The sequence below is a fragment of the Trichoplusia ni genome, chromosome 7 (assembly GCF_003590095.1).
Source record: "Trichoplusia ni isolate ovarian cell line Hi5 chromosome 7, tn1, whole genome shotgun sequence".
NCBI classification, from domain to species: domain Eukaryota; kingdom Metazoa; phylum Arthropoda; class Insecta; order Lepidoptera; family Noctuidae; genus Trichoplusia; species Trichoplusia ni.
In genome coordinates this window covers 3,760,565-3,788,550 of record NC_039484.1, presented here as the reverse complement: position 1 = coordinate 3,788,550, position 27,986 = coordinate 3,760,565, and the positions used below count along the sequence as shown (strand labels likewise).

The window sequence follows — 27,986 nt, the reverse complement described above, 5'->3', positions numbered from 1 at the left end:
AGACATATTTATTTTATGCTGCTAATCAGAAAACACCTAAATATCTGTCTTAAACATTATAAGCACCTTATTCCATACAAATTCTTATATGAAATAATAAAACTACAAATATTATGACGTAGTAATTGTATGGTTATAAAAATAAAAACACGTCGCTAACTAAAACAAAACAATACTGAATTCACAGAATGCAGTTAAAAATACATTTTAAATGGCGAGCAAATTTGTGATGTTTTTTGCGCGCGTAACATGATCTGAGCTAAGGTGGAAGCGAGATGGCACAACCCTGTAAACTCAGGGTCTCGCTTCCACAACAGGCTCTCCAGCGAAAGCAAATTTCTACAATCTTTGACAACGCCAAGCCCTCTGTAAGCGTCGTGTCGCGAGTCCGATCCTCACGTAGGACAAGTATTTGTGTGCTCCACGAATGCTTGTTCTGAGTCTGGGCGTCTGTGCGCTATTTCTATGTTTGTGAAACCTCCCACGATACTTACAATGATTAATCTCATTACTACGGGAGACATTTTAAAACAGAAAAAAAATGACGCTAAATGATCCTCAAATGTGTGAAAATGATATTTCGTTTAAATAAGTCATGTGATCTTGACCTATCAACTTCATACATTGGAGAGTTTTGAAATGTCACTTGGCTGAATGGGCAGCAACAATATCTTTAAAAAGCTCATACTCCAGACACTGTATTTAACCTTTACATAACTTTAAATACCTAAGTCTTTTACCTTAATGTAACACAAATAACAAAGGAAAAAAACCTGTAAATGTAACATAAAAATACTGGTCGATTATTTTTGCTCGCCAATACACGTTTACTTAGAACTCGTATTCAGATACGTATATGAAGAGTTTCGCGATTGCCGTTCCACCAAATTGCTCGTGAGTGTATAGTTCCATAGACATCTCCAATTCTATACTCTGTGGTCCTTCTAATGGTCGTACGAGAGATGTGAGGCCTTCGTTGTTGTTTTGTGTTAATCTGCAAAAAAGATATAAAAGGTAATTTTTTACTAGTTAAGTACAAAACTGGGGACCTGTCATCCAATCTTTTGTTTTATTTTATTTATTTAGTTCACCAACTTAAAACTATCTTTACAGGTAAGTACCACCTAATGCGACAGTTAAAGTAATATTAAAACTATTTAAAAACTTATATCTATACAAATTTTCAACATTATTTTATATCAACTTTAAATCTACTAAAATTAATACTAACTACGTATCAAGTATACGATAATAATAATAATCAATGTAAATAAAATGAAAGTAATAGATACAGTTGTGGAACATAGATGGCGCTGTACACCATCTTGTATTTACCTACTACTTAAACTACGCCTTCTTTCAAGAAACAGTAGTTGTGTCCTAGTGGTTTATAGGATAAACTTTAAGCTACATATCTTCTAGGATTCCTACGATTGTACTCAACCCCTGTAGGTTGAGTACAATTGGTTTAGGGATGAATAGCATGAATTAGTAGTTTTGCAACAGACGCGATGTCGCGATAATTTTTTTTGTGCTAGTAAATCATTTTATTATCAGGCTACTAAGGCCCATAGACATATACCTTACAGACTAACTTAAACGATGTACTTTGGCCCTATCCCTGTTCGCCTCCAAAATAGCCTAATTTATTTCCTATATATTATGGTGCAATAATACTTACAAGAAATCAGAGATATCAGCTTTCCTCTTGATGTTTGGTGGGGCGTTGACGTCCACAATCCGGAGGACGAACCTCATCTTCGCGAAGGGCCAGACTGGGCCACGCATTGTGAATAATTTCAGCTGAAACATGGATTACAAATCAGTATAGTTACTGATAATAAAGATAGTAGAGTTAGGGTAAAAACGGAACCCTGGTACTCTGGCTGCTTTGTCTGTCCTTTCATAAGAACCGTGATAGCTAGACAGTTGCAATTTTAACAGATGATGTATGCTGATATTACAACAAATAGTAATTATAAAGAATAAGCAACGGCTAGTTATTGATTTTTTGCCAATTAGTTTTTTTAAATCGTACCAAACCTTTTTCAATTATAGCGGAACAAAATTTGGTGTCCCAAATTTGACAGCTTATCGTTGACGTTATATACGGTTAAAAACTTGCCCTTACCTTGGAGTCAGGGATATAAAGGTTAGAGACGAATGTGATGAAGTTGTATGAGATGGTGGTCGGCTGCTGCGCGCACTTCCAGTCGCCAGCCTGACAGACACGTTCCACTTTGTTGCAGCGGCTTTGGAAAAAAGGGCACAGGATTAGCCAGAAGTTTAGTCACAGCCATAATATTACTTTATGTCGTGGTGGCAGAACCTTGGGTCTTTAAAAAGCAATAACTTTTCCACCAATAAAATTTATGTCTAAAAAGAATGTGTCAAATAAAAGTGTCGAGCACAAATCACTAGTTTACCAGTTGGGAAAACTATTCCAGAATATTGGCCCAAAATACGGACAATGCTAGTTTAAACTATTTTATCACGACTCAAGCTTGAATTTGTTTTTACGTAGCGGGGCATTTGCGTTACTCTGAGTTTTTAAGAAATTGATGACTGTTGGTAGTATTTTTTATGCAGATATAATAATTTGATTTATATGAACTGACTGCTTATTCTCGAGCTGGTATCCTGGCGGGCAGGCGACCCGCTGGCACCGGTAGCTGCCGCGCGTGTTGACGCACACGTCACTCGCGGTGCGCGACTCGCTCGAGGATGCACACTGCGCCTCGCCGGTCTCGCATTCATCGATATCTGGGATACAGAACAATATAACATAGGTACTTCTGTAGGTTTACGAATGGGTAATTAATGATACTGTAGAGCAGCTGTAATCAAGACAGTTGACTAATTTTTGCTTAGAGTTCAACTGTGGTAGCGTCCCGTGACTCAAAGTTATGATATGGTTTCGACGTTTTGAATTTGGACAGTGTCACTTTTAAAACTTACTCCTTCGCGACAGGTTAGTATAGGTAATAAAACTGTACCAAAATTAAACAATTTATTTAATACGTATTAAATATCTACGATATGACTTGAGCTTTCAGGAAAATTAACAACCCCCTAGAATTTGGGCCTAAGCAATTTGTTCACATTGAATTGAATCAGTTGTAAACTTGCTCTCAGATTTTACATACACTTTAAAGATTCTAGTAATTGCACAAATTCACTTTTAAAAACCAGCAAGTTTTTTATAAGAACTCCTTACCAATACAGCTCCTCTTATCCTCTGAAAGCCGGTAACCCTGCGGGCAGGCGCATCGGTAGCTTCCGGGCTCGTTCAAACATTTGCCAACGCATGGTATCTTAGACTTAAACTCTTCACATTCGTCCACATCAGAGCAAGTGCTGTGAAAATAAAAATATTTGGGTACAGTTTGCAGGTAAAGAAAATTATAATATTTTTATTATTCATGCATACGCAGAAAGCGGTTTACAGCAGATTCTATTTGTAGTTAAATACTTAATCTAAGAATTTTAATCTCACTAAATACGTTATCTTTGGTAGGACTATTTACAGTTGATTTATTTGTCGTGTCAGAAACACTTGATGTTGACGTGATGGGTGGGCGAAACTGGGTGCTGTCCAATGTAACTTGACCTTCAAAAAGTGCTACTTAGTAGCCTAATTTGAATAAATGAATTTTGATTTTGATTTTGATTTTGACTTGATAATACATATTGTAATTTAAAGTTTTGATTCTTGATTTATAACAAAATCAACCAACATTTTTTTCTGGGTTAAACAATCCCTAATATTTTTACGCATTCGTCTAAGAAACATTTAACTAACCTGTTGTCTAAATTGAGGCGGTACCCTCTATGGCAGGAACACCGGTAGGACCCCCAGACATTGTTACATCTGTGCTGGCAGAGAGACCCTGACCGCGACTCCATGCACTCATCCACATCTACACAAACCTGGTAAAAATATAATATTAAAAACTTCTTCATCATAATAGACTTATATGGACTGCTGTTACGTAAGTATTTCAAGCAAATAAAAAATCATTTTTTTTAGTAAAAAGCCTTCCGAACAACGATAGTTCTGATATTAACTTCTAAAACGCAAAAAATCCGTGTGAGCAGGACCTCACTCAAGACCGTTGATTTAACAGTCTTGTAGTATTACCACTAAGCTACCACAGCTTCAAACAGCGTATACTAAATCTATAGATTTTCCAATTATCATTAAAACTGTAGCTGTACCTATAAAATAGATAGTAGGTTAAATTTTAAACTGTATGTAAGTCATACCTTGTCGTTGACAGGTGCTGATCGGAATCCAGTGTGGCACTTGCATTGGTATGATCCTATCGTATTCACACAATCTGCGTTTTGTGAGCAGACAGGCTAAAACAAAGGAACCAAACATAATAAACAAAAACACTTTCCTTGCAATACCGATAGCCGAAAAGCTAAATCTCTTTTACAATTTTGAAAAAAAAACAATCTTGTGGTTATTTCTCATTTAAATTCTGATATTATTCTTTGACTCCAATTAGTCAAACTTAAGATTGCGCACCATTGTCATTCATTAAAAGTCCAACATCTCTATACATCCAGACCTCAGTCTGGCTTGACACGATCTGTTTATAATAACTGTCTGTACTTTAAAAGAGGCAGAGACTACTGACTTTGTTTCAATATTTCTTTTGGGGCCAATCTGATAGACTATTGATATAGATACTGACTGCAGCGAGGTCAACCAAAAATTAAAGGAAAAATTGGTTGTATATCCTAATTGCAGTATAAATAGCTTCAGTTAATTTCAAAATTAATCGTTTGCATCAGAATACATACCACTTTACCAGCGAGGGCACATTCATCAACATCCTCGCATTCATGGTCTCCAATGAGTCGATGTCCGCTGGGACAGTTGCAGGAGTAGCCTCCAGGGAGGTTGGCGCAGATCTGTTGAGGACCGCACTTCGCTTCGCCTGTGATACACTCGTTTACATCTAAAGGGACAAAGAGTTGATCATTAAAATAATTAAAAGTTGTTAACATAAACTAACATATGTGTCCATTTGAACTGTAGTGGGGGCATCCATTGTTAATAAATAAATAAAGACAATTAGAAATAGGCGAAATTCTGTAAAATAATAACAAAAACATCTGATTATGAAATACTAAAACCTTCTTGGTTTAATAAAGCCGGATATCTAACATTTCAATTAACAAGCGGTATTTAATGCTGATTGCATAAATAAATTCTGTAGTCGTTTGTCGTCTTGTAGTCCTAGTCGTCCAATAGCAACAAATTGTCCATATCTCTTGGCCTTTTTTTCTGGTTAATATGCACACTTACATATAAACAGGTCTAAATTCGAAATTGGTTTCATAGTTCCCGAAAATAGGTACTCCCTTCAACAGCACAATCTTATAAAGGTATTTTAATATTATTATAGATTTAAATGTGATTCATACCAACGCAAGTATTATCATCTCCAAGGCTGTATCCTGCTGGGCAACGGAATACAGAGCCTCGATCTTCAATCTGCGTTATTTCAGGATCGAAGGTGATGACTGGTGTGTGGACTACAGGTTTCAGAGGCACAGTAGGATAGGCTGAAATATTAAAATATAATTAATGCTACAAAGACAATATCTCTGTTATAAACTGTGATATGGCTTCAAGGTGTCAAGCCACGCCAGCGGCCTGCGGTTTAAACTTAGTTTAACATAGAGTTCTCGAAAATAAGATGTGATCCTTAAAAAGTAGCTCAGTCTATATTAACTTCAGGCAGGAGTCGAACCCGCCACACCTTCATCATTGCACGGTCATTGCAAGTGCATTGCAAGGTCACCGAGGGTTACAATTTTTCCATTATTATTTGTATTATTTTTGATCGTCTTATATGTTTGTTTGCCCACTCTTTAAGAGGTAGGGGTTTTATAATGCTGTAAGACTTACTGGGCTGGTTTCCGTATCCTGTGGGGAATTTTCCATTGTTCTTTATCCGGACACAGCGATGCCTGACCTCATCGAGCCTCCAGTTCGGAGGGCATTCGCATCGGAAGCCTCCCTCCGTGTTAATACATATCTCAACTGCTGCACAGTTCGCTTGTCCGTTTGTACATTCGTTTACGTCTGGAAACAAAACCAAGCAGTTAAATAAAATAAAAACTAGACTAAAAAAAATATCAAGTTTTGCCATCTTCAGTCAAAAACAAAAAATCGACTCCATTGATATTTGATCATCTACGTAAAATTGTGAGAACCTTAATGTTATCTTTTCAATCTTATATATAAGTAATCTTTGCCCAACAGTAAGGCAATACAGGCTTAAAGAAAGCGTCTCTCTTGTCACTGAGGAATTAAAAAGACATACCTTCACACTGTCCAGTTCTCGCGTTATGATGGTACCCAGCATCACACAAGTTTCGTGGACGGAATGGTCTTGCTGTCACCTTGTATTCAGGGTATCCCCAGAACAGAGATTTGCCTTGAAACATTAAAGACATTTTACTTACACATTATAAGGTTTCAAACTGAGTATGTTTCAACTTTCAACAATTACATATGACACTTAAAAGTGATATCATATATGATTTGAGTCTTTACGAGACCTGGTAAAACAGCTTGGAAACAGAAATATACGAATGAGTGGCATCATCTTCTGTCTACCACAAACATTTGAACCTTGAAGAAACACTTACGAGTGGTCGTAGTTGTGGTGGTAGATGACGTAGTGATGACGTCACAGGCCTTCGTGACCAGGTCCCTTCGGAAGCCGGGCGCGCAGCTGCAGGTGTAGCCGCCGACGGTGTTCCTACAGACTTCCGTTAGACCAGAACAGCTGTGGCGGTTGGTGGCGCATTCGTCGATATCTGGAAGTTATTTTATCTAGTAAAAACGTTGCTTTTAAAAAAGATCAAACGCCTGACTACCGGTTCCGTATTACTGCGAAAGAAGAAGCTTGGAAAAGTGACGTAACACGTTACGTTACGAAGTATTTGTCAATCTCTTGAGAAGAAATTGTCTAGTGCCAATAGTATAAGCTTTGCTTTGTTTGAGACTAGATGGCGTTCTGTTAAATTTGTTGAATGTCATTCAAATACAAAGTAAAAAAGACAGCATGACACTTAAGCGTTAACTTAGTATTATTATCTAATAGCCCTTAAACAAGCCAAAATAAATAATCAAACATATCTTACCAAAGCAAGACCCATATTCATCAGCCTCAAAACCTAACGGACAATCTGAGGGTCGAGTATTGATTTTCGTCCACTGATTCTTCGGAAGAGAGTTCGTGTCGACCACCACAGAGCCATCTGGTTTCTTTTCTCCTTCCACAGTAGCTGTTTCTCTTCCAACATCAACGTTAACTTGATAAGGCGGTGTAGGACTTGGTCTTTCTGAAGAGGTTGGTTCCGAACTATATGTAGTTTCTGGTTGTCTTTCAGGTTGTATGGATTCGTTGGTTGGTTCCGTAGGTGGTGGGTACGTAGGCTCTGGTTGTCGGGGTTCCTCTTCAGGTTGTTTCGGGAGCTCTGCTTCAGGTATGTATTCTGGTGGTTTTGGATTATAAGTTACTTCTGGTTGGCGAGGTTGCGGTTCGGTTGGTAAGGTTACTATTTCTGGTTGTTCCGGTTCGTTGGTTGGCGATGGTTGCGGGTCTGTTGGTGAAGACTCTGTGGGTCTTGGTTGGAACCTTGGGTTTGAGTATGTTACGTCAGGTTGGTTTTTGGGAATGTTTTCCTTTTCTTCCTTGTTTATTTTGACTGTTGTTGGTGGTTCTACGTTATTGTCTTCTGGTTGTGGCTCGGGTTGCTTTGGTTGTTCGGTGGTTGTGCTGGACGTTGTAGGAGTTTCAGGTTTTGGAGTTAATGTTGTTGTGGTTGATGGTTTCTTTGGCGGTGCTGCTACCGTTGTGTTGCCTTCGACCTCTTCCCTGAAAAGAGTTACAAAATATTTTTATTTTCAGCCTAGCGTGAACTTTTACCGCGCCTTTTTTGGTAACCACGTAACGACTTACTTATGCTCGAAATTAGCAGTATCATTTTTCTTGAAATTTGTGCTGTTCGAGTAGTAAAGGCTATCTCAGTCCTTCCAAAAATCCTTCCCATTTACGGCCATTTTATTAAACATTCAGTTATTCCGGTCTGTTTCTAAATAAATTTTAACTAATTTGAATTGTCAATACTTACTCTGAATCGTAGTACTCGTATTCTTCGTAGGCCTCCGGTGGTAACGTCGTTGTAGATGTGGTGGAAGGCTGCTTGCGAACACAACGGAACGATCCCCGGATGTTAATACATTTGTAGTCTTTACCGCAGTAGTTTGCGTCTAGGGCGCACTCGTTGATATCTGGGGAAAGAAGTAATAATATTATAAGCCTTATTGCACCGTGTTAAAAGCTAACTTGACTGTGTGAAGATCCTATCGTGAGAAACATGGTTTACTTTTATGACAGATCCATGCTGTTAGGGCAGGTTTTGATAAGTGTAGCTGGTAATGAGATATTGTTATATTTAGTAAATTATTGTATTGAATGCTTGTCACATCATATTGTTTAATGTAGGAGACTTTAAGAGTTTTCTGTATGGCTCGATATTTGCCCTCTATTCATTTAGATATTTTTGTTACTATAGTAATGATACTATATATTATGTCTGGACACACAACGTAGTAATAGAAAATTTTGTGCAGACTCAAAAGTATCATTAACAAGGTTAGTTATTAGTAGTTAGTCGGTCTAATATACCTTCGCACTTCCCAGTGGAGTGATGCAGGACATATCCTGTGCCGCAAGAGGTGATCCTGACGCAGAGGTAGGAGCCCACGGTGTTGTCGCAGCGCTGGGCTTGTGGGATACACTCGTGCTGGCCTGTAGCGCACTCGTTCACGTCTAGAAAACGAAACATTCATGATTAGGCTTTAGTAATACTTGTGTTCCAGTATTCTCTGATCAATATTTTTATTGGAGAAGATAAATATGACAAGAAACTTTGTTTTTGCTGCTATTTCAAGTACTTATAATGAGGCAAAATAAAATATTGAGTCAAATCATAGATAATATGTGATCTTAATAATATTTTATTTATTTATTTATTAAACTGTTTACATTATACTTATTTACTTTGTGTAAACCCCACAAAACTGTTTGCACAGTTTGTCTTTGGGCGTAATGACTTAATCTTATTAGCCTAACAATATTACAGTTAAACTTATTCTATCTTTAAGATAATAACTAAGATACCTACTAACAATATGGGTTTATTATTCTTCTTCCTAGTACCTAATCATGAGCTGACTCAACGGGGTCACGAGTTTGTTTTCGGACTCCGGTTGGATCCCCCTGAGTAAACAGCTGCATCATTAATATTAAATCATTGTAACGAATTTCTATAAAAATATAGGTATGGACACTAAATATAAATAAACGTTTCTTACCAATGCAGGCTCCTGTCATGGGATCGTGTTCATACCCGAGCTTGCAGTGGCACTCGTAACTGCCGTTCGTGTTCAGGCAGCTCTGGTGCTGGTCGCACAAGTGGGTGCCTTCCACACATTCGTCGATGTCTAATAAAAGAAAATATCTGTTTTAAGACGACTCCTACTCTTGCCTTGTTTTTTCTTTGTAAATACAATCAATAAAGTTTATATAAAGCGAGTTTATGGAGATGACAAGTCTAAGTCACGTGATTAATCAAAGCCAAATGTCATTTCCATACATTTGACCGTTTTATGACATTAACAATAACATAAGTATTTGCCAAAAAGATGTTATTAGACATGGGAGTAATTGAACATGAGAGATGTTATTAAAGATGTTATTAGATGGTGAAAGATATGTCAGAAAAGTTGCTTGACGACAAAAAGTGTGTTAATAAGTTATGACACAAGAGATTTCAACTTATTGTGTAATTTTTTTTGTTCACGAGATCGAAGTTAATGGTAATTTTTTTTTTAAAAAACCATCTGAATAACTTTATAACATTTTTTAAGTCAAAAACTCAATTATAGCCATGTCTCTTGGCTATACGGACTACTACTATTTGACTATTATATAAATTGAAGCCTTACCTTCACAATAAAGATTTCCCGGTTTTTTTCGCATACCATCAGGACAACGAGTTGAACTTACTCTGAAAAATAAGAATTATGCTTTTAAATACATATTACACCACTCAACCAAGTAATAACCTACTAGTTACTTTAAACTTGAATTTAGATTTAAATATTAAGTATCTTTTGTAGCACAATTATTTAACATACGACGAACTATAGAGTAGGTACCGTCATATGGAATGTAAGGAAACTCATGAGATCAGATTAACTTTTTTGGATTTAATTTTTATAATAAATTGTCAACACGTCTAAACACTAGTATAAAAACAGGAAGGTCAATAATTTAGGCCTCCGGATTTAGTTTTAAAATTCACAATGAAAAATATCAAATAATTAAAGAAGAATTTTAAGTTTCCGCTCGAAGTAGTCACGTTTGACGCCAGGACATGTATCCACGATGAAAGCGGATGAGAAACTGACGGGTGACAGCGGTGCGCGCCAATTGTGCAGAAGGTTTTACCCCGGGAGAGCTGATTTCAGACTACGCTTAAATGTGCGATATTATCGCGTCCAGTCCAGTATTTTGTCGCTCGTTCTGCTTGCGAGACGAACGGGGTAGACAGCGCGAAATGCACCAATTTATAGAGTATAGCAAGCCAATAACATATAGTACAGTACAATGAGAACGTGTCCATAGAATTGTATGGAGTGCGATTTTGTTGTGTTATTAGCTATATAGTATATGCTTTTATATTATAGCGTAGTTCGAAATCAGCTTTAAGTTACGTCAACAGGTCTTAGTTATTAACGGGGAATTAGAAATGTGTTAACATTTATTACTGCAAGAAGATTTTTACCTTGGGTCCTCTTTAGTTTTGCAGTCGTACTGTCCCAGTTGATTGACACACACTTGATCGTGCCGACAGAGGTCGCCACCGTCTTCACATTCGTTTATATCTGTTGTCAAATATAAAGATATTAATAATTAGTACATAACAAAGAACTTCTATTATGATTTTTAAGTCGACATTTTCCAATTCAAACATTATTTTTATCCGAGGAAGTATAGCATGTTAATGTATGAAGGAGTAGACAAAGATTCGAGATACTGTTGCCCCAAAAGTCGATCAAAAGATAAGCTTTCCGCATTAAGCAACTTGAAATAACTATCAACTTTTTAAAAGTTGATTTAACCACAAACGAATTGAACAACTGAAAACAAAATGGCGACTACTAAGTATTTACCTTCACATTTATTAGTCGAGATATCGATCTTGAAGCCAGGAGGGCAGTGCTTGGAGGCCTTGTCCTGGCAATAGAAGGATGAATGCGTGTTGATACAGAACTGGGATAAGGGGTTGCAGTCGTGTTGGTGAGCCTCACACTCGTCGACATCTAGAAGTAGATGGTTCATTAATTAATTTTATTAAATGTTTTTTTTTTCAAGCAGTAATGACTAAATTCCTTTCGAGTAGATTTGTGTGTCTTGGGGGTTTCGCAAACATACAAGTCACTAGTACAATGACATCCAGACTCGTGCAGCTCTCGTGGATCACACAAGTACTTGTCCTACGCGAGGATCGAAACCGAGACACGACGCGCAGTTTAGTATGTTTTAGTAACACGTGGGGCATACACTGGCTAGAAAGCGCAAAAAATTTCATCAATCACAAACGTTTTTGTTTGCCGTTTCCGAGATTTCCTTTTGTTATAATACACACTTGGATCACACAAGCACTTGTGCTCCGCGGAGATCAGAGCCGCAACACGTCGCTCGCGGTGGGTCTGGTGTGGTGACCGAAAAACCTCGGGTATTCGTGCAGTTCTTGTAACGGATATTTCAGGTGATTAGTAAGTATTGTTATTTCGTTTTTTTACTTAATGATCCCTTCTTCATAGAATATTTGTCTTCTTAATCACGGTCTTTTAGGACAAACTGTACCATCTAATAAGATTTTGTTTAATAGCTAGTATTTTATTAATTTTACCTTCACAATCTCCATGAACCCCAATTTTGAATCCGGGAGGACATCTATCCTCGATCATAGGTCTGGGGGAGGTGTTCAAGTTGATGGGGTCGCCGGTGACCCCACCGCATTTGTAGCCCCCAATCGTGTTCTCACAGAGGTAGGCCGGGCACGGCGGGTTGGGGAGAAGGCATTCGTTTATGTCTGAAATGAATAAGGTATTGTAAATGTAAACATATTGTGCATATTTTTTCCCTTATAAAACAAAAGTGGTAGGGAACGAATTTTTTATTAGCTCATGGAAATTAGTTTTTTTTTAGTTTCGTAGCCAAAGGGTACAACGGAACCTTATAACAAGCCGCTATCTGCCCTTCTAATCATCCGTTTATTACCAGGCTGCATCACAAGAACCGTGATAGCCAAGCAAGTTGAATTTTCACAGATTATGTATTTCTGATTTTAAATATTCACAGACTGTATATTTTTCTTTTCGCTTAACATTAATTTGATAAATCACCCTTCTTTCAGCTATTTTTTGCTGAAAAATCCTGATACGATTTATTTTCTCTCAAATAAAATAAAACATAAGTACTCACCATCACACGCATGATTGTCAATATTTCTTGAGAATCCTAGAGGGCATTGACCCTTCTCCACATTATGCTTCTTCAACGGTATACACTTGTATGAACCCTGGACATTATGGCACTGAGTCCCTGGTAAGCACACTGGTACTTCTAGTTTGCATTCATCTATATCTAAAAACCAAAAGAAGAGTGTGTTTAAGAACGAAGAATTGACTAGAGAAAAAATAAATCTAATTTTTGTGGGTAGAAATATCGGCATAAACTTTTCAAGATAACAAAATTTAAAAAATGAATCCCTCCCTAAGGAATTTGATCCTTGTGTCGCCGCGGGTTTTGCAAAATTCAAATCACATGCTCAAAGACCCATACCTAGGATAAGCATTCGTAGATCACACATTGTATTTGGCAAATAGAAAAAAAAACTAGTTACTGGTCCAAATCGCCCCAATATGCAGATGGCTTTAGGAAGCTGTCTAGCTATCTCAGCTCCTTTTAGAAGCGCCTTAGCGTTGCGCCATGGCTTTAGGGGATGTCAGCCTAGCCATCCCAACTCCCTCCAGAAGCCCAGAAGTCTCTTTGGATATTCGCAGGCCTTTTTGATAAAGCTCTTTGTATCGAGAAGGATAGATAAAAGAGTTTACTAACCTTGACAGGACTTCCCGTCGGCCATCAGCTCGTATCCTCGCCTGCAGGAGCATGTAACTCTCTTGCCGTCGTCGTTGCACTTGTGTTGGCAGTCATTTCGAGGCTTGCATCGATTTTTTGTCACCTGGTAACAGAGGTAGAAGAGAATTTAGAAAGTGTGATTCAAGAAGTAAAACTTCAATTTTGGGACATAGGTTAGGTATATGGAATTATATATTTCTTTGCAATATAAAGCAAACTCGGAACTCCGCTCAATCGATAACTAACGACTCTGAAAGCACTGATTCCTGATTAAATTTTATTTGTTCCGAAAGTCCCATTTCAGGGCAAAGTAGAGATTTAAAATGAAAGTAAAATAGTTTTGGGACTTAGCCTGAGAGCCAATAATGACAAATTTTAATTACTTAAGCATTGCTCGGACACGTCAAAGTCACTTGACGAAAAGGAATATCAATAACATAGACTTCCAATAAGTACTATATTTTATCTCTATTCTAATGCGTTGTAACGTTGTGAGATGCCTTTTTGTAAGTAAAATGACTTCTCCTTTCAGGCAATAAGTAGACTTTTGCTTAGAGTGATTCAAACAGCGTAGAATAGCTGATTGCCTGCTCCTTTAGGCAAGTGATATTTCTATCTTTGCGTCTATTGACAGTGCTTAAACATCACAACAACAAAACATCTTCACGTGACTTGCAGAAATTAAATGTAATTTCCATAAATTTGAGCGTTTTCGATTAACGTTAACAACTGCATGGTATTTAACACTTAACAATAGATTCAAATGTTCAGCGTGAAATTAAACCCTTAAAAGACAAAGCTTAGTAACCTACCTCCATACAATTTTTCCCATCAGCCATCAGCATAAAGCCAGGGTTACACTTGCACTTATAGGAGCCTGGGACGGGTAGGCAATGATGTGCACACAGTTCATTGGGCGCGTACTCTTCACATAATGACGGGAGAGCTTGAAAGAATATTAATACATGAATAATAATAATACAATACCAATACGTATACGTCCTACAGGTAGGCATTAGATTCCTGAGGCGAGGATGCCGACGCTCTTTACACGTCAGCCTCCACACAACAAAAGAAATGACCCACCGGCTCCCACTACTGGTCATACACCGACATAAAAACCGCGGATGACGTAGCACGGCGGTTCAAGTTTAGTCAGTTAAAGTCTAACACTGAATGGGTATCCATGACGATTGAGGACATGAGGAAAGAAAAAGGCATAGGATTCGCACGATGCAGGGAAGTTTCACTGCGGGTTAGCGGTTTCCGACTTCAATATTGGGAATCCAGGTTTCCTCACGATGTTTTCCCTTACCGGGTTTCAGTGGCGTCTTAGAGCAATTACGAAAGTGCATTGCCTGCGATGGGATCGTAACTGAATATTGTGCTAACAAATACATACATTAAACGTAATCACGAAATTGGAGGCTGATAATTTTGAACATACCAAAAGGGTATTTAATAAGCTCATTAAAAAGGAGTACTTACTGGATAGTGTAATATAATTTGAACTCCTCCGAGGTGAATCGCCCTTCCAGTTTTTAGCAGCTTTCTGCAAAAAAAGTGCATTATTAAATAATATATATATAATTAAATGAAACCCCACACCAGTAACTGTGAACAGTCCATTAAGAAACGTACAGATCGCATAAATGGCGGCCTTGGTCTAGTGGTTATTAACTCTGGCTGCTATATCAAGGGTAGAGGGTTCGATTCCCACTTTGTCTATTATATTTATATGTATTTATGTCTTTACTTTGCAAGAAACGTAATTTAATAACTTAAATAAGGTATTTTACATGTCAGCGTGTAACAAGTCTTTCATATAAGAATAAGTTAGTATAAGACCATTTCATCGTTCCGTTTTTGATAAAAGCCATTATATTATCATTATATTTTTTACCTTACAGCACTCCAAGAAGGCATCATCAGCTAGCAGCTGTTCTGGACTGATCCCTTTCTTGGCTTTCACACAGGCCTCTGGACCCTTAGAGGATCCTAGTTTTGTTCCTTTCGCACATTCATTGCAGCATAACTAAAAAGAATAGAAAATAAACTGGTTCATAAAAATAGTTTTAAATACTAAGTGGTACAGGTCATAATGCCAAACCCACTGTGTGCTAATGCGGGTTCAAGATTAGGACAAGGGAATGTTCCAAGAATACTTATTCGGAATCTGGGTATGTTTGAGCATGTGAATTGAATGTTTGTGAAACCTTCCGCGATAAAAGAATTCAATTCTTGAGAGCCTGTGTCGTATTTGTAAGTTTTTTTTTAGTCTTTCAGAGCTGCAAAACGGTTTCTTCTGGTCATTGTGATAGACTTCCAAAGCAGACAATTGAACATTCCTTGTCACTTTGACACAATAGGTGCATTTATAATCACGATGAAACAATTAAGCACTTAATGCAAATGGAAATAGTTATTTCGAATTGTCATAAACAAATTTTGAGGCAGCATTAGTTTGGGTATACGCTGGCTCTAAGACGGTCTTTTCATTAACACAATTAAAATGAGCAAAGTATGTAATGCAATAATATAGTATCAAAATAAGTCAGTCATTAAGTGGTTCTGCCAGGGTAAATGCCGCTTCTCAGCACAATCGTTTTTAAAAGCAAATATACCTAATGTCAATTTACTTATTAGCAAAAATACAGACACAAAATCAAACAGCATAACTTTATCTATCCTTGAACCACATCCGATTTTTTCACCAGGACCTCTGCTTACCCCACAGGAAATGGTCGTGAATATATCCAAGTATTTCTGTACAAACAAGGAAGAACTAACAGTCACGTTGGCTGTGCAAACATGGATAACATCTGTGTTATCTCTGCGGCTGATAACAAATCCCAATTACCTAGTTACTGGTGTTTGAGTAAAGACTGTGCTGCATAGAAATCATGGGCTGCAGCGGTGATATCTATATCTATACTAATATATAAAGCTGGAGAGTTTGTTTGTTTGTTTGTTTGTTTGTTTGAACGCGATAATCTCAGGAACTACTGGTCCAAATTGAAAAATTCTTTTTGTGTTGAATAGACCATTCATCGAGGAAGGCTTTAGGCTATAAACCATCACGCTGCGACTAATAGGAGCGAAGATACAATGGAAAATGTGAAAAAAAAACAGGGCAGGTATATGTAAATCATAACTTGTCTCTTCTACCCACGGGGACGAAGTCGCGGGCAACAGCTAGTAAATAATAATTACTGTAGAATACGGTTGATGCATATACAGTTGTCTTAATAGTAATCAACTGTAAGAAGATTAAGAGTGTTGGTCGAGTGGTGTATGGCCTTGACAGTCATACCTGAGGTCTTAGGTTCGATTCCCACCCTGGACAAATGTTTTTGTGATGGGCAAGATCATTTGTTCTGTACGTAGGTCTAATTTATCTATGATATGTATGTATTAAGAAATATATAATAATAAATATTTTATCAGCTGTCTTGTACTCATAATACAAGATTTAAAGGACGACGACCTCCGTGGTTGAGTGGCGTACGCACCGGTTTCAAGGTGTCGCTAGCTCTGAGGTCCCGGGTTCGATCCCCGGTCGGGTTAATGTAAAAATTCACATATCTACAGTGTCTCGGGTCTAGGTGTTTGTGGTGCCTTTACCTAAGTGCTTTGGCAACTTACTTTGGGTTTAGAACAATGTACCTATGTGATGTTGTCCGCATATAAAAAAAGGCATCTCCAAGTTATTTAAATAAAATCTCTAGCTCTAGTAGCACTTACTATTATTACCATGTTACATATATTATTATTGGTGTTGTTGAAGTAAGCTCTCACGTGATTCTCACTGTATTTAAATTTTACTAACCATTCTTGAAAATTAATTCATGTTAAGCCCGTGTGATAAAACTATATACACGCACGTTATTGTATTGAAAACAAAATACTCACTACATTATTGTTTGTGATGAGTCTGAGAAACAGTTGTTCATTTATCTTACACCTGATGGTTTTCGGTCTTTCTCGTCTTACAAAAATTTTAACGTCATATTCTTTCTCATGAGAATGTTAACGAAAAGAGTAAAAGATCGACTTGTTTTGACGTTACGAGTGTATTATGCATTTATCTCGGACAGTTTAGAGTAAATTCATATTGAAAAGCAGCGACGGGCAGCGGCTTGATAATGCAAATATTTGCTCATTTGAAGACAAACAATGCGGTGCAAAAGGTTTTCACTTGAAACTACATTTTTAGTGGAGATTGACCCTTACAGTAATTTAATAAACTTAAACTGATGTTCAAATTGGACTGTCTAGCTGATATGTGGAATGCTAAGAGTAATAAGATATAGAACAATTACACGAGACATTATATTAAAAAAAACAATATTATATAATTAATGAAAAAGACATTCCTTTTCAGGAACTTTTCTTTGAATTGTTAGATCGGTTTAAAACTGTTAGTTCTCGAAGAAAAATAGTTGGTCTACAAGCTCATACGAATACGATGTAGCTTCACTTAGCAATCGCAACGCTGTTTGTATGTCAAACTCCTTAAATAAAGTTATGCAGCTGTAAAACGTATTTCAATTGTTCTTTATGTTACATAGTTTAGTTTTGTTACGAGAATTAAAATATTAAGCACTATTTTGATTACCAAATCATTTTATAGTTTTTTTTTCTATGGCAATTTTCATGTGGGTCCAAATAAATAGGTAGTATTTTAATTAGTACCTACTTTACCCATTTTTTGTCTTTTCAATCACGATGCATCAAGGTAATTTGGTATAGTGTCCGTTATGTAATAAATACATTTAATAAATTAAACGTCTAATCCCAATATATATCAAAAACTTCCAAAGCAGAATCAACCATTGTTCTATCCAATCCTTAATCAATAAATTTAACAACAATATAATTAATCTCTATAACAGCAGATAAATTAAAAGCAACTAACCTTACTTTCAGCTTTGGCAGAGTCGCAACTACTCCCGCCCGTTGATATGTCGGCACCAGCTGCACAGTCCACCTGTTTCCTGAAACGAGACAATATATTATAATCACTTAAGTAATAATAATATGATCCAAAAGGCAGGTGCCATAGTTTTCCGGAAAATCTAAGGAACTGGTCCACGTATCATGTATCCTACTACTATTATAAAGGCGAAAGTTTGTAAGTATGGATGTATGGATGTTTGTTACTTTTTCACGTAAAAACTACTGAATGGATTTGAATGAAACTTTACCACAATATAGCTTATATATCAGGATAACACATAGGCTACAATTTTTGAGGATTCTAATGTGAGGTCGTAAAAAACACATTTTTTGCGCTTACATTGCAAACGCTGACTGAATCCTACAAGATAGATAGAAGGCAGATAGATCGATAGAATGCAGGAATAAATTATAACTTATATCTTCTAACCACGCGGACGAAGTCGCGGGCAACAGCTAGTATAATAATATCTACTTGCAATAGATGTGCAAGAAATCTACTTAGAAATATTCTTCATGTCCGTTTTCCCATAGAGCGGAGGTGAATGATCCCTAGTAGAGGCCTCTGCACATGTGCCCATGAATGAACAGAGATATGATCCATAAGTCTTGAATGATCCCGGATAGACGCCCCATCACATTTTCGATTAAAGTTTTCAATAAGGCATTTGCATGTTGGCAATGTTTCACTAAACCCGCCTGTAATATCGACTGGGTCCCTTCTTATGAAGGTAGCTCGTCAAAGAAAACAAACATTGATCCAAATATTTTGAATCCAGTCTATACAGGAATTAAGTTTGTAAGCAACTCGAATATAGCCTTGACCCACTATAAGCTTACTTCGTATTTATCCTGGCAATTAATTAGTTTATTTATCTTACTAAGGCCATGTTTTCCTGCTAAATGGGGTCAAATTATTCAAGGATAGAAATAAAAACCAACATGCTGAGCTTACAGTCGACCACGTTTCGTATAAGCGAAAATGGTCCCTATTCCATTGACATACAGGTGACAAGTCCAACTTGTATGCCAGACGAAGCCTACTAGGTCATTATGATAATATTTTGCCACTATTTGTTGAAAACAATTCTTAGTTGCATTGAACATTGTTGTTAAGTTCTTGTAAGCTATTTATGTGATTCCTAGTAAGTTACGAAGCATGAGGCTATGTTAGAAAAAGATATATTTTTATCATTTTCAGGAATTATTATTTACAAATTAGCAATAAGTTTGAAAGAAAAATTATTTTTACCCTAAATTAGGCATTTGGAGTATTCTAACCCATAATATCAAATTATACCAGTACGGCTACCGGGATAAGCGAAAAATGCCTAAGTTTTCTTGCATTGTGTTAGTCATTCTCTCGAATTGAATTTCCATATTCCATTTTCCCACCAGAAATGTCTCCTTTGGTGTTTATCAAACGTGTTTAAGAACACTCGTACATAATTCTCGTTAAATACAAAACCAAATTAAAATCGGCCAATCCGTTCGGGATCTAAGATGACAGACAGATAGACGGAGAGAGAAGATTATATTTATAACACCCCACTTTTTGCACCGGGGTTAATAAATACTCATATTTCCCTGGAATTATTCGCAAAATTCTGAGAATTCCAGCTTCTACCGCAGCCAAGAAGTTCAGCAAGTTATGCACCTTTGCATATACTTGCTAAGCATTATACCTCTCCCACAGGCCACGACCCAATCTGCCATCCAATATCTGCCTTCTTCCATACATTAGCATGTTACACTTACCGGAAATATTCCTTGCAGCATTGAGCCTTAGCTATGACGCACATGGCTCCGAATTCAGGTGGAACCTCAGGTGGTGTTGAGAGGGATCCCTGGCAGGCTTCCAAGGTATGGTTCCTCGCGAAACCAGCACCTTCGTTGCAGCACAGCTGAATGGCTTCTTTCATATCATCACTTAAGTATCCTGTAAAGATGATACAATTTGGTAGAGTTGTATAGGAGCATAAGAATAAAAAGTTCAGGATACAAATCAACGAATAGCTGCCTTCATTGTGGAAACGTGACAACGTTATTCACAATGTAGAGTAGCATCTGGCTTCCACAATGTTGACCATAGTCCGACCCTACAATTGAAGGGAAAACCCCTTAAAATCGGATGTAATTAAGTCTTGGAACTTTGACAGTTAGTTACATTTATGAGAATTACTCCTCTCGCTTTAGGTTGAGCGGAAGGGAGTGGGAGGGACTGTCAGACCTTTACTAACTAAAACCCACCTATGTTCCTTTTCGCCCTTTGCTACAAGGGCCTCGGTAAACCTTTCGGCAATCCCTCTAGCCCGGCAGGAACTTTATATTCTAAGATTCATTATAATAATCTTCACTATCGTTTAGCGCATTGCTGTACAAAATTACAAATTAAAGACCTAAAGGTTTAATTGAATACCAACGAAAAAATCATTTATTAATTCAGGAGTCAACTATCTTTCCTCATCAAATTGCTTGTCGGCAATGATCTATGGAAGTGTGAGACCAACAAAGCGGATACAGATTAGATAAGTAATGTTATAATTTACGATAAACTTCACTTTCAATGTGAGTTTAACCTTAATTTTCACCTACTTTCACTAGATTGATAACAAAACACCTGAAGGTAGAAATAAATCTTTCTTGTTGTACTTAGAAGCATTTATATTGCCGTATAGTAAGACTGAACGGATGGTCACCTTTCAGTAGGTCGCTATGCCAAACCCATTTAGCGCGACATGTCGCGGGTTCGATCCCCGCGTAGAACAAGTATTTGTGTAAATCACGAAAGTCTGGATGTCATTGTGCATGGGACCTGAATATTAGTGAAACTTCTCGCGTCACAAGACCCTTAAAGCGGCTTAGCTAGCGGCTATCATCCTACCATCACCTATAGACATCATATTGTAATAGAAAGATTTTAATCTCAGCTATTTCCCAAGTTTTGTAAACAAACCTATCCTTTCCTAAAACTCAACCTACATATATTTAAATTATCTAAATTGGTAGAGTGTTTTCTTAGCTACATCACAAGACATACAAACAAGTCACTTTCGTATGTATATTGGCACAATTTGTCCCGCACTTGACCGTATTTTCACACACCATCTGTGCTGCAAAACTGGCCCACTTTAATGAAATATTTGGAACGAAGACGGCATTAATCTTCACGTTTTATTTATTTTGTGTATCATTTAATTCACATTGTCTGTCTCTCGTAAGCTGAAGTTATTCTAAACCCATGGAATTCCAGTTGTTATTAATGTTTTGTATAAATTTATAGGGAACAGCTGGACCGATTTCGTTGAAATAACTGTTTTATTTGTTGGATGTTGGTTTTATTGTTTTAAACCAAGGAAGTTTTAATGTAAACTTTTTTTTCAAGGATTGTTCTTGGGGTGCTTGCTTTTCCTATTTTGCTTATCCCTCCGAAAAAATTACGCTCTTTTAATTAAATCGGAAAAAAGAAGCCTATTTATATCTAGAGTTGAAATCTAAGTTAAAATAAGTACAACCCACGTTTCGATATTATAATGAAAGATTATCACAAAATCGTACTATTTGTATTTATCACTTTCAAAAATAACTAAAAGGCACTATGTTCATGATGTATTAAAGTCTAAGTTAAGAAGTAAAATGTTTAAACGATGAGTTTTAGTCGAAAAAGTCTTGAGTACCCCAAAAATACGTCAATTGACCGAAGAAAATGAATGATTACGTTTCGCGTGCTAGTTTCATAAATAGGAAATAGTCAATCAAACTGCATCAAAGAAGGAATTATACTGAATTTTGAACTTAATAAGCCCACATACGGAGTTGAAGGGACAAATAGTATAGATATAATATTTAATTACTGATTATGTTATTCATAGTGTAATGGAAATTGTTAACTATCTAACCCAGAAATAAGTTTCATTCGGACCAATAGTTCCCGAGATTAGCGCGTTCAATCAAACAAACTAACAAACTCTTCAGCTTTATAATATTAGAGTAGATGAAACCAAAGTACCACAATATACGTTACTGCACAGAGAACACACATAATTTATCTTCTGCCATCCAAAAATAAACCTTTCAGAGATTGATAAAAAGCTCATTATCGAAATGTCATCTTAATTAAAGAGAAACTTCAGTGACCCTTATTAAGGGCAAGTGTTACGATCGGCTTAAAGAAAGTATTTTAAAGATTTATTTATATATGGAAAAGGTTAATTAAAATATTTGCATTATCTTTAAAAGTAACTCCTTAATGTTATAATACCAGCCTATATTCGTCCCACTTCTGGGCACAGGCTTATTCACAGGCGTCTAGGGAAAGTTTGTTTGGATGGCGATTTTAGATTCCAATATTTGGAATGCAAATTTCCTCACAATGTTTTAATTGTGGTGTCTTAGAATAATTAAGACAGTACTTCATATACTTACTTACATTTTAAGTTGTTATTGGTGGTGCATTAGAATCAAAGCTGCTCTTGGTCGCGATATTCACTTTGACAGGTGACATTTAATACATAAATACATGTAAAAAGCTCCTCAAAGTTAGATATACGTACTGTCCTATGATCTTAAAACAAAACCTAAGTTTGTAACTGAGCCTCCAATAACCAACAAAAATGTAAATAAGCCAATTCATATACAGCCAATGACGTCATTTAGACATTGTAATCTTAAGTCTAGCAATCAGACACGATTTAGTGTGTGGGCGACCAGATAGTCTTAGCAAAGCTTACGTTAGACTGGCTATCCTCCGAATACGCTATTTAATTATTATTATTTTGTTCCTTTGATGGACATTTATGGAAATTCGTTAATACGGGAGTACCGTATTAACGAATTTAATCCTTGTGTCGCGGAGGGTTTTTTTAAATATTCAAGTCACATGCACAACGACACCCAGACTCTCGTGGATCACACAAATGCTAGTCCCACCTATACTTGTCGAACCCTCGACACGACGCCTTCAGTTTGTTTGCAGTGACCTCAACCACTGACCAATTGACCATTGTTTATTTTTATTACAACAGAAGAAAATCATTCGTGAAAACTTGAACTGGCTAGCTGTCATGACATGAGATACAGCCTTGTGACAGATAGACTGAAGAACGGCCAGTTAGCGATACTTCAGTAATATTGTTTCGTTTTTACCCTTTGGGGTTAAGCTTACCTTTTAATCAATACTTTTTAAGTTACTCTTGGATTGACCCAGCAAACTATGTATGAATAAACCTTGCCTTGCTTCAAAAGATTATTATGACACAACAAAATGTTATCTAAAATTAAAACCTCTCAATAAACACATTTCATTAACAGCCTACCGAGTCCATTGAATAGTAAAATAAAACAAAATGAACGGACCATTAATCTTAGTTCAAGTAGATGCTGATTGAAACACGGTATGGGATGGGAATATTAACTAGTTTCATCTCGAGGTTCCGCCCGTATAGATACCGGTCAAAAAAAGTAGTTTATTAACACCTTGGCGGAGTGATGGTGTTAGATGATTATAGATATATTATAAATAATGCTAAATCGATCAAGACCCCCGATTTGTGTTAATCTTGGGCATAAACTATCTGTGTACCAAGTTTCGTCTCAATTCGTTCAGACTTCAGTGGTTTTTACGTGAAAGAGGAATAAACATCCATTCATAGAAACTTTCGCGTTTATAATATTTGTAGGATATATAGATTACAGAATAATATTGTATTTTGAAGTCTCGCAAAAAGAAAATTCTATTTAGTCTTCTAATCTCATAAAAAAAAACATTTTTTTAAGACAGTGTCACTTTCCATACAGTAAGTATAGTTAAGCGAATACCTGTGTGTATGTTTGTACATATTGACGCTCAAACGTTGTGACATGTTGATACATGTAACTGACACCGTGAATTATTTATATCGGGTTCAATTTGACAGCGATAACTGACATTCAAGAAGGCCAAACCACAGACAACATCTAGCTTATGGTTAGTTACGGTATAACGATGTGAATAAAATATATTTTGTAAAGAGATTTTGTAATGAAAACAGTATTGCTATAATTAAATTAGTCATCAAAAACTTATGTAGCCAACATAGTTAGGATAAAAGCTAGAATGATGATGAGCCATCAAAAACTTTAAATTTCATTAGTAAAATCAATTAAAACAATAACATAACCCTTCTCTTATTACACGAAATTCGATATCTATATCATAGGTATTAGAATAAAACTATAACTGAGATAGCTTAGTGGTGAGACCGTTGAACTACAAGTCAAAGGTTGAAGGATCGAACCAGGCACTCACCGGTCTTTTCAAATTTGCATATAACAAAATAATCATCATTGCAACGGTGAAGGCTTATCGCGAAGAAACCAGCACATCTGTCAATTTTTGGACGGCGTGTAGAGACCAGTAAATTGCTAAACCAATTTTGACAAACCTCTAATCGACAGACCAACTTATAGGCCTGTTTGGTTCAAAACCGATACAGGCACTCGTAAAGTCAAAGCCTCGTTCTAAATCAATTACACATCGCAAGCAGAGTCACATTCAGCAAGTTATCGCTACTAATATTATAAATGCAAAAGTAACTCTGTCTGTTACGCGTTCACGTCTAAACCACTGAACTGATTTTAATGAAATTCGGTACAGAGATAGAGTTGACCTTGAGAACGAACATAGGATAGTTTTTATCCCGGACTTTTGAAGAGTTCTCTTGAAAACGCGATATAACCGACCTCGACGCGGGCGAAGCCGCGGGCGAGAAGCTAGTAGTTAAAATAAAACTCCATCAATTATGAACGAGCAATCAATGCTAAGTGTTTTTACTTGCTGCTGATACACGGAATGGGCTGGGAATATTTACGATTGCATCATTTATATGAACAGATGATTGAGTTTTAATTTATTGTGGTACTCCGATTAGATGCTACTGACTCAATGGGCTGGTGATAAAAGTGATAGCTGTGAAAGTCCCAGGTTTGATTACGACGTCAGAATAAGAATAATTTATGTTTTTGTTTATACTTGTTTTGTCTGTGGTAAGACACACAAATATGGGAAGAATATACAAAAAAATATTTACAACGGGAAGAGATTATGCCCAGCAGCGGGAAAAGTATACAGGATTTGTCAAAAATATTCAGCTGTAACTATTTTAGTTAAAACGATCCAAAATCTAAATCTGTCTTATCTAAGATGAGTGTTAGAGATTAGATGAGTGGGGGTTTGGTGCATTCTTTGCAAAATTCAATTGATTTAATTGAAAGGCCATTTAGACCACGGTATTCGATCTTAACCAAACTGCTCTACTCTCTACGACTCTTACAGTCATTTTGTTAAGTAACCATTTTTTCCTCTAACCCGTATTTATACAGAACCCTTACCATCGTGATCCCGACTCACGCGTAACCTTAGTTAAGTAAAAATAAAAAAAAAGTAATAAATCTTCAACATGTTCCGGTTTGCACCTGTACATGTTTTTTTTTTTGTTAAATAAGCCCTTTGAACCGGTTCGTACTGGTTTGAGTTACTGCTATCAATGAATGTGAGTTTCATTGACGGGGTTCGGTTACAGGCTGTGAGCTAAGTTATAAGTTGACTACATTCAGTAATGTGAAACATGTGGTCTAAGTTCGTTTAAGGCTAGAGCTAAAATATAGTAGTGTTGTTTTAGAATTTAATTACGAATCTGTGTAATACACACGTGTTGCTTAAAGGTAATTTGTTGGAAGATTTTTTATTTATTTTTAAAGAATTTAATGGGTATGGAAAAATCATAAGAATATTCAGAAAAACAAGAGACTTATTTGATAAACGAATGACGCTAATATATTTTGCCTATGCCTAAAGAAAACCATTTTGCTTCTACTAAAAAGCACTACTACTAAAAGTACTTATTTTATGTGGTCAATAATTTTTTGAAAATCATTATCATTGGGTAATTAAAGCACTGAAATTTATTTTTCAATTTATAAAAATGATTTTACTGAATCATTAAAAACTTTTTAAATTCATATAAACTCTTAAGTTATTTTGAATCGACAATTTCTCAAAACACTTAATCTCTCAAAATGATTAATAAAAGTCTTCATATTTTGCATGTGGGCCAATATTGCACTAACCTCCTGCCCCAATACCCCAAATACATATGACATACAAGCAAAGAATTCGGTAATTTTAACGTACTTACCATAAGTACCTGGACACAAGGTCACAATGAGAAGCATGCACACTGCAAAACACCGCATCTTCACAAAAAAAAACTAACAAACAGACAAACAAACAAGAAATTCAAAATTCCAATTCACTTTCTTTCAAAAAATAATCACGGTCCCATTTCAATTTATAAAACACTAAAAGTTCTTGAAAGGGATTTCTTTTTTGAATTAAGAATGATCCATGGATCCTTGTTTGAACGGCGCGGCGCAGGAGTCCGTAGCGTGCGCGTACGCAACGCGATCTATTTCGGTCGCCTTCGCACGACACCCGTCTCTGTCTTGACATAGATTAATTATGCACAGATGGGATAGTAATCGTTGCCTATTTTTTATGCATTGATAATACTTACATTTTCGTTTTGGTTTTGGTTTGTTAAGTTTAAAATTTGATGAAATTTAATGTGGTGAAGATTCCGGATCCGATGTCATAAAATGACTTTTTTTAGCACAACCATGTTCCTGCCTTTGCCCTTTGTGAACCGGAGCCTCGGTAACCTCCTCGGACCGTCTCGCTGGTAGAAGGGACTCATGCCCAATTTTAAGAATTTATTAAAACTAGAGTATGGTTTTAGACCTTATGTTGTTGCGACCTCCCTCCGAAAGTCGAAACCATTTATTTAAAGAAATATTTTTCATATACTTTCGTGACATCAATTCCCTTTTACACTTACTCACACGTCACCTTGAGGCAACCTCACGTAGGCATAATCCAAACACCGTCTCCTCTGCGCACTGATCTATGCCGTCCCTCCCACCTTAAGCATGTCGGCTTACTTAACGGAATGTCTCAGGACATGTTTCAATGTCCTATTTCAGTCTAAAAACGGGTTTATGAAAACTAGCTTCTGGCTACGGAATTATTTGAAGATTATTCAGTAATATTCAGCTCATTTTAATACTTGCTTTCGAATTAGCATTTGTTTGTTTAAATTAATGTTTATGACTAAAATAGATTTGGTCTGATTTTGAGAATATTTATTTAATTGTACTTGAAACTGTTTAGACAATATTTTTGTATATGTCAAGAAAAATAATTTTGATTCTTTTGTATCTGATATGTGATAAGTAAAGTATGATAATCAAGGGTCGTTCCTTCTCTATATGAGAGCTTTTCTCCCTCAGAAGACCAGACAACCCCTTATTATTTTAAGATAAATAACGTCATAATCGATACTTCGATTTGTAAGTAAGCAATGACTATACCAAGAACTCTTTAAGACCAAAGTCAAAAGATTTTTACGTAAAACGATAATGCATGCATGCGCTGTAGCTTTGTAAACAAATCTCACAAGCTCTTGATATCAATTTTCTTGACATCCCAAATACCTTCACGTCAGCCCAAGATGACGAAATTGCTGTTTGTGGTAATCAAACAAATTAAAGGGCCAATGCTCTACTTCCTAAGTTTTCTGACCCACTCCCTATCTTACCAAAAAGACAGCACTTTGTGTCGGTAAAAGCTAGGCCGATGACAATATTATGATACATTTTTTATTTTCCTACAGCCAGTACTTGCAAACGAGCCATGGTGGTGGTGGGTTTATATATACGGTTAAAGTTAAGTCTTAAAGGTTAAGT

At 36.6% G+C, this 27,986-nt stretch overlaps 1 protein-coding gene across 1 annotated transcript; it reads right to left on the bottom strand.

Annotated features, from left to right (window-relative positions):
• Positions 1 to 159: 159 nt before the first annotated feature.
• LOC113495750 (fibrillin-1) lies at positions 160 to 26,653 on the bottom strand. Its single transcript, XM_026874662.1, has 28 exons — positions 26,381 to 26,653; positions 19,965 to 20,145; positions 18,166 to 18,244; positions 15,151 to 15,282; positions 14,736 to 14,799; positions 14,060 to 14,193; positions 13,227 to 13,350; positions 12,591 to 12,752; positions 12,016 to 12,198; positions 11,273 to 11,422; positions 10,885 to 10,984; positions 10,043 to 10,104; positions 9,410 to 9,538; positions 8,721 to 8,864; positions 8,164 to 8,323; positions 7,171 to 7,907; positions 6,673 to 6,843; positions 6,345 to 6,458; positions 5,927 to 6,103; positions 5,440 to 5,580; positions 4,813 to 4,970; positions 4,267 to 4,362; positions 3,803 to 3,930; positions 3,218 to 3,357; positions 2,619 to 2,763; positions 2,132 to 2,252; positions 1,682 to 1,803; positions 160 to 994 (listed from the first exon to the last, which is right to left on the bottom strand). Exons 1-28 carry the CDS (start codon positions 26,436 to 26,438, stop codon positions 832 to 834), a joined length of 4,275 nt encoding a protein of 1,424 aa, XP_026730463.1. The 5' UTR covers positions 26,439 to 26,653; the 3' UTR covers positions 160 to 831.
• Positions 26,654 to 27,986: the final 1,333 nt, after the last annotated feature.

Bases quoted from the DNA above. Each gene is read 5' to 3' on its own strand.
- LOC113495750 (XM_026874662.1), bottom strand. From the start codon at position 26,438: ATGCGGTGTTTTGCAGTGTGCATGCTTCTCATTGTGACCTTGTGTCCA. The intron at 12,753-13,226 runs GTTAGTAAACTC...TTTGGTTTTTAG, and splicing joins CGACGGGAAGTCCTGTCAAG to ATATAGATGAATGCAAACTA. The intron at 10,985-11,272 runs GTAAATACTTAG...ATTTGACAACAG, and splicing joins CTCGACTAATAAATGTGAAG to ATATAAACGAATGTGAAGAC.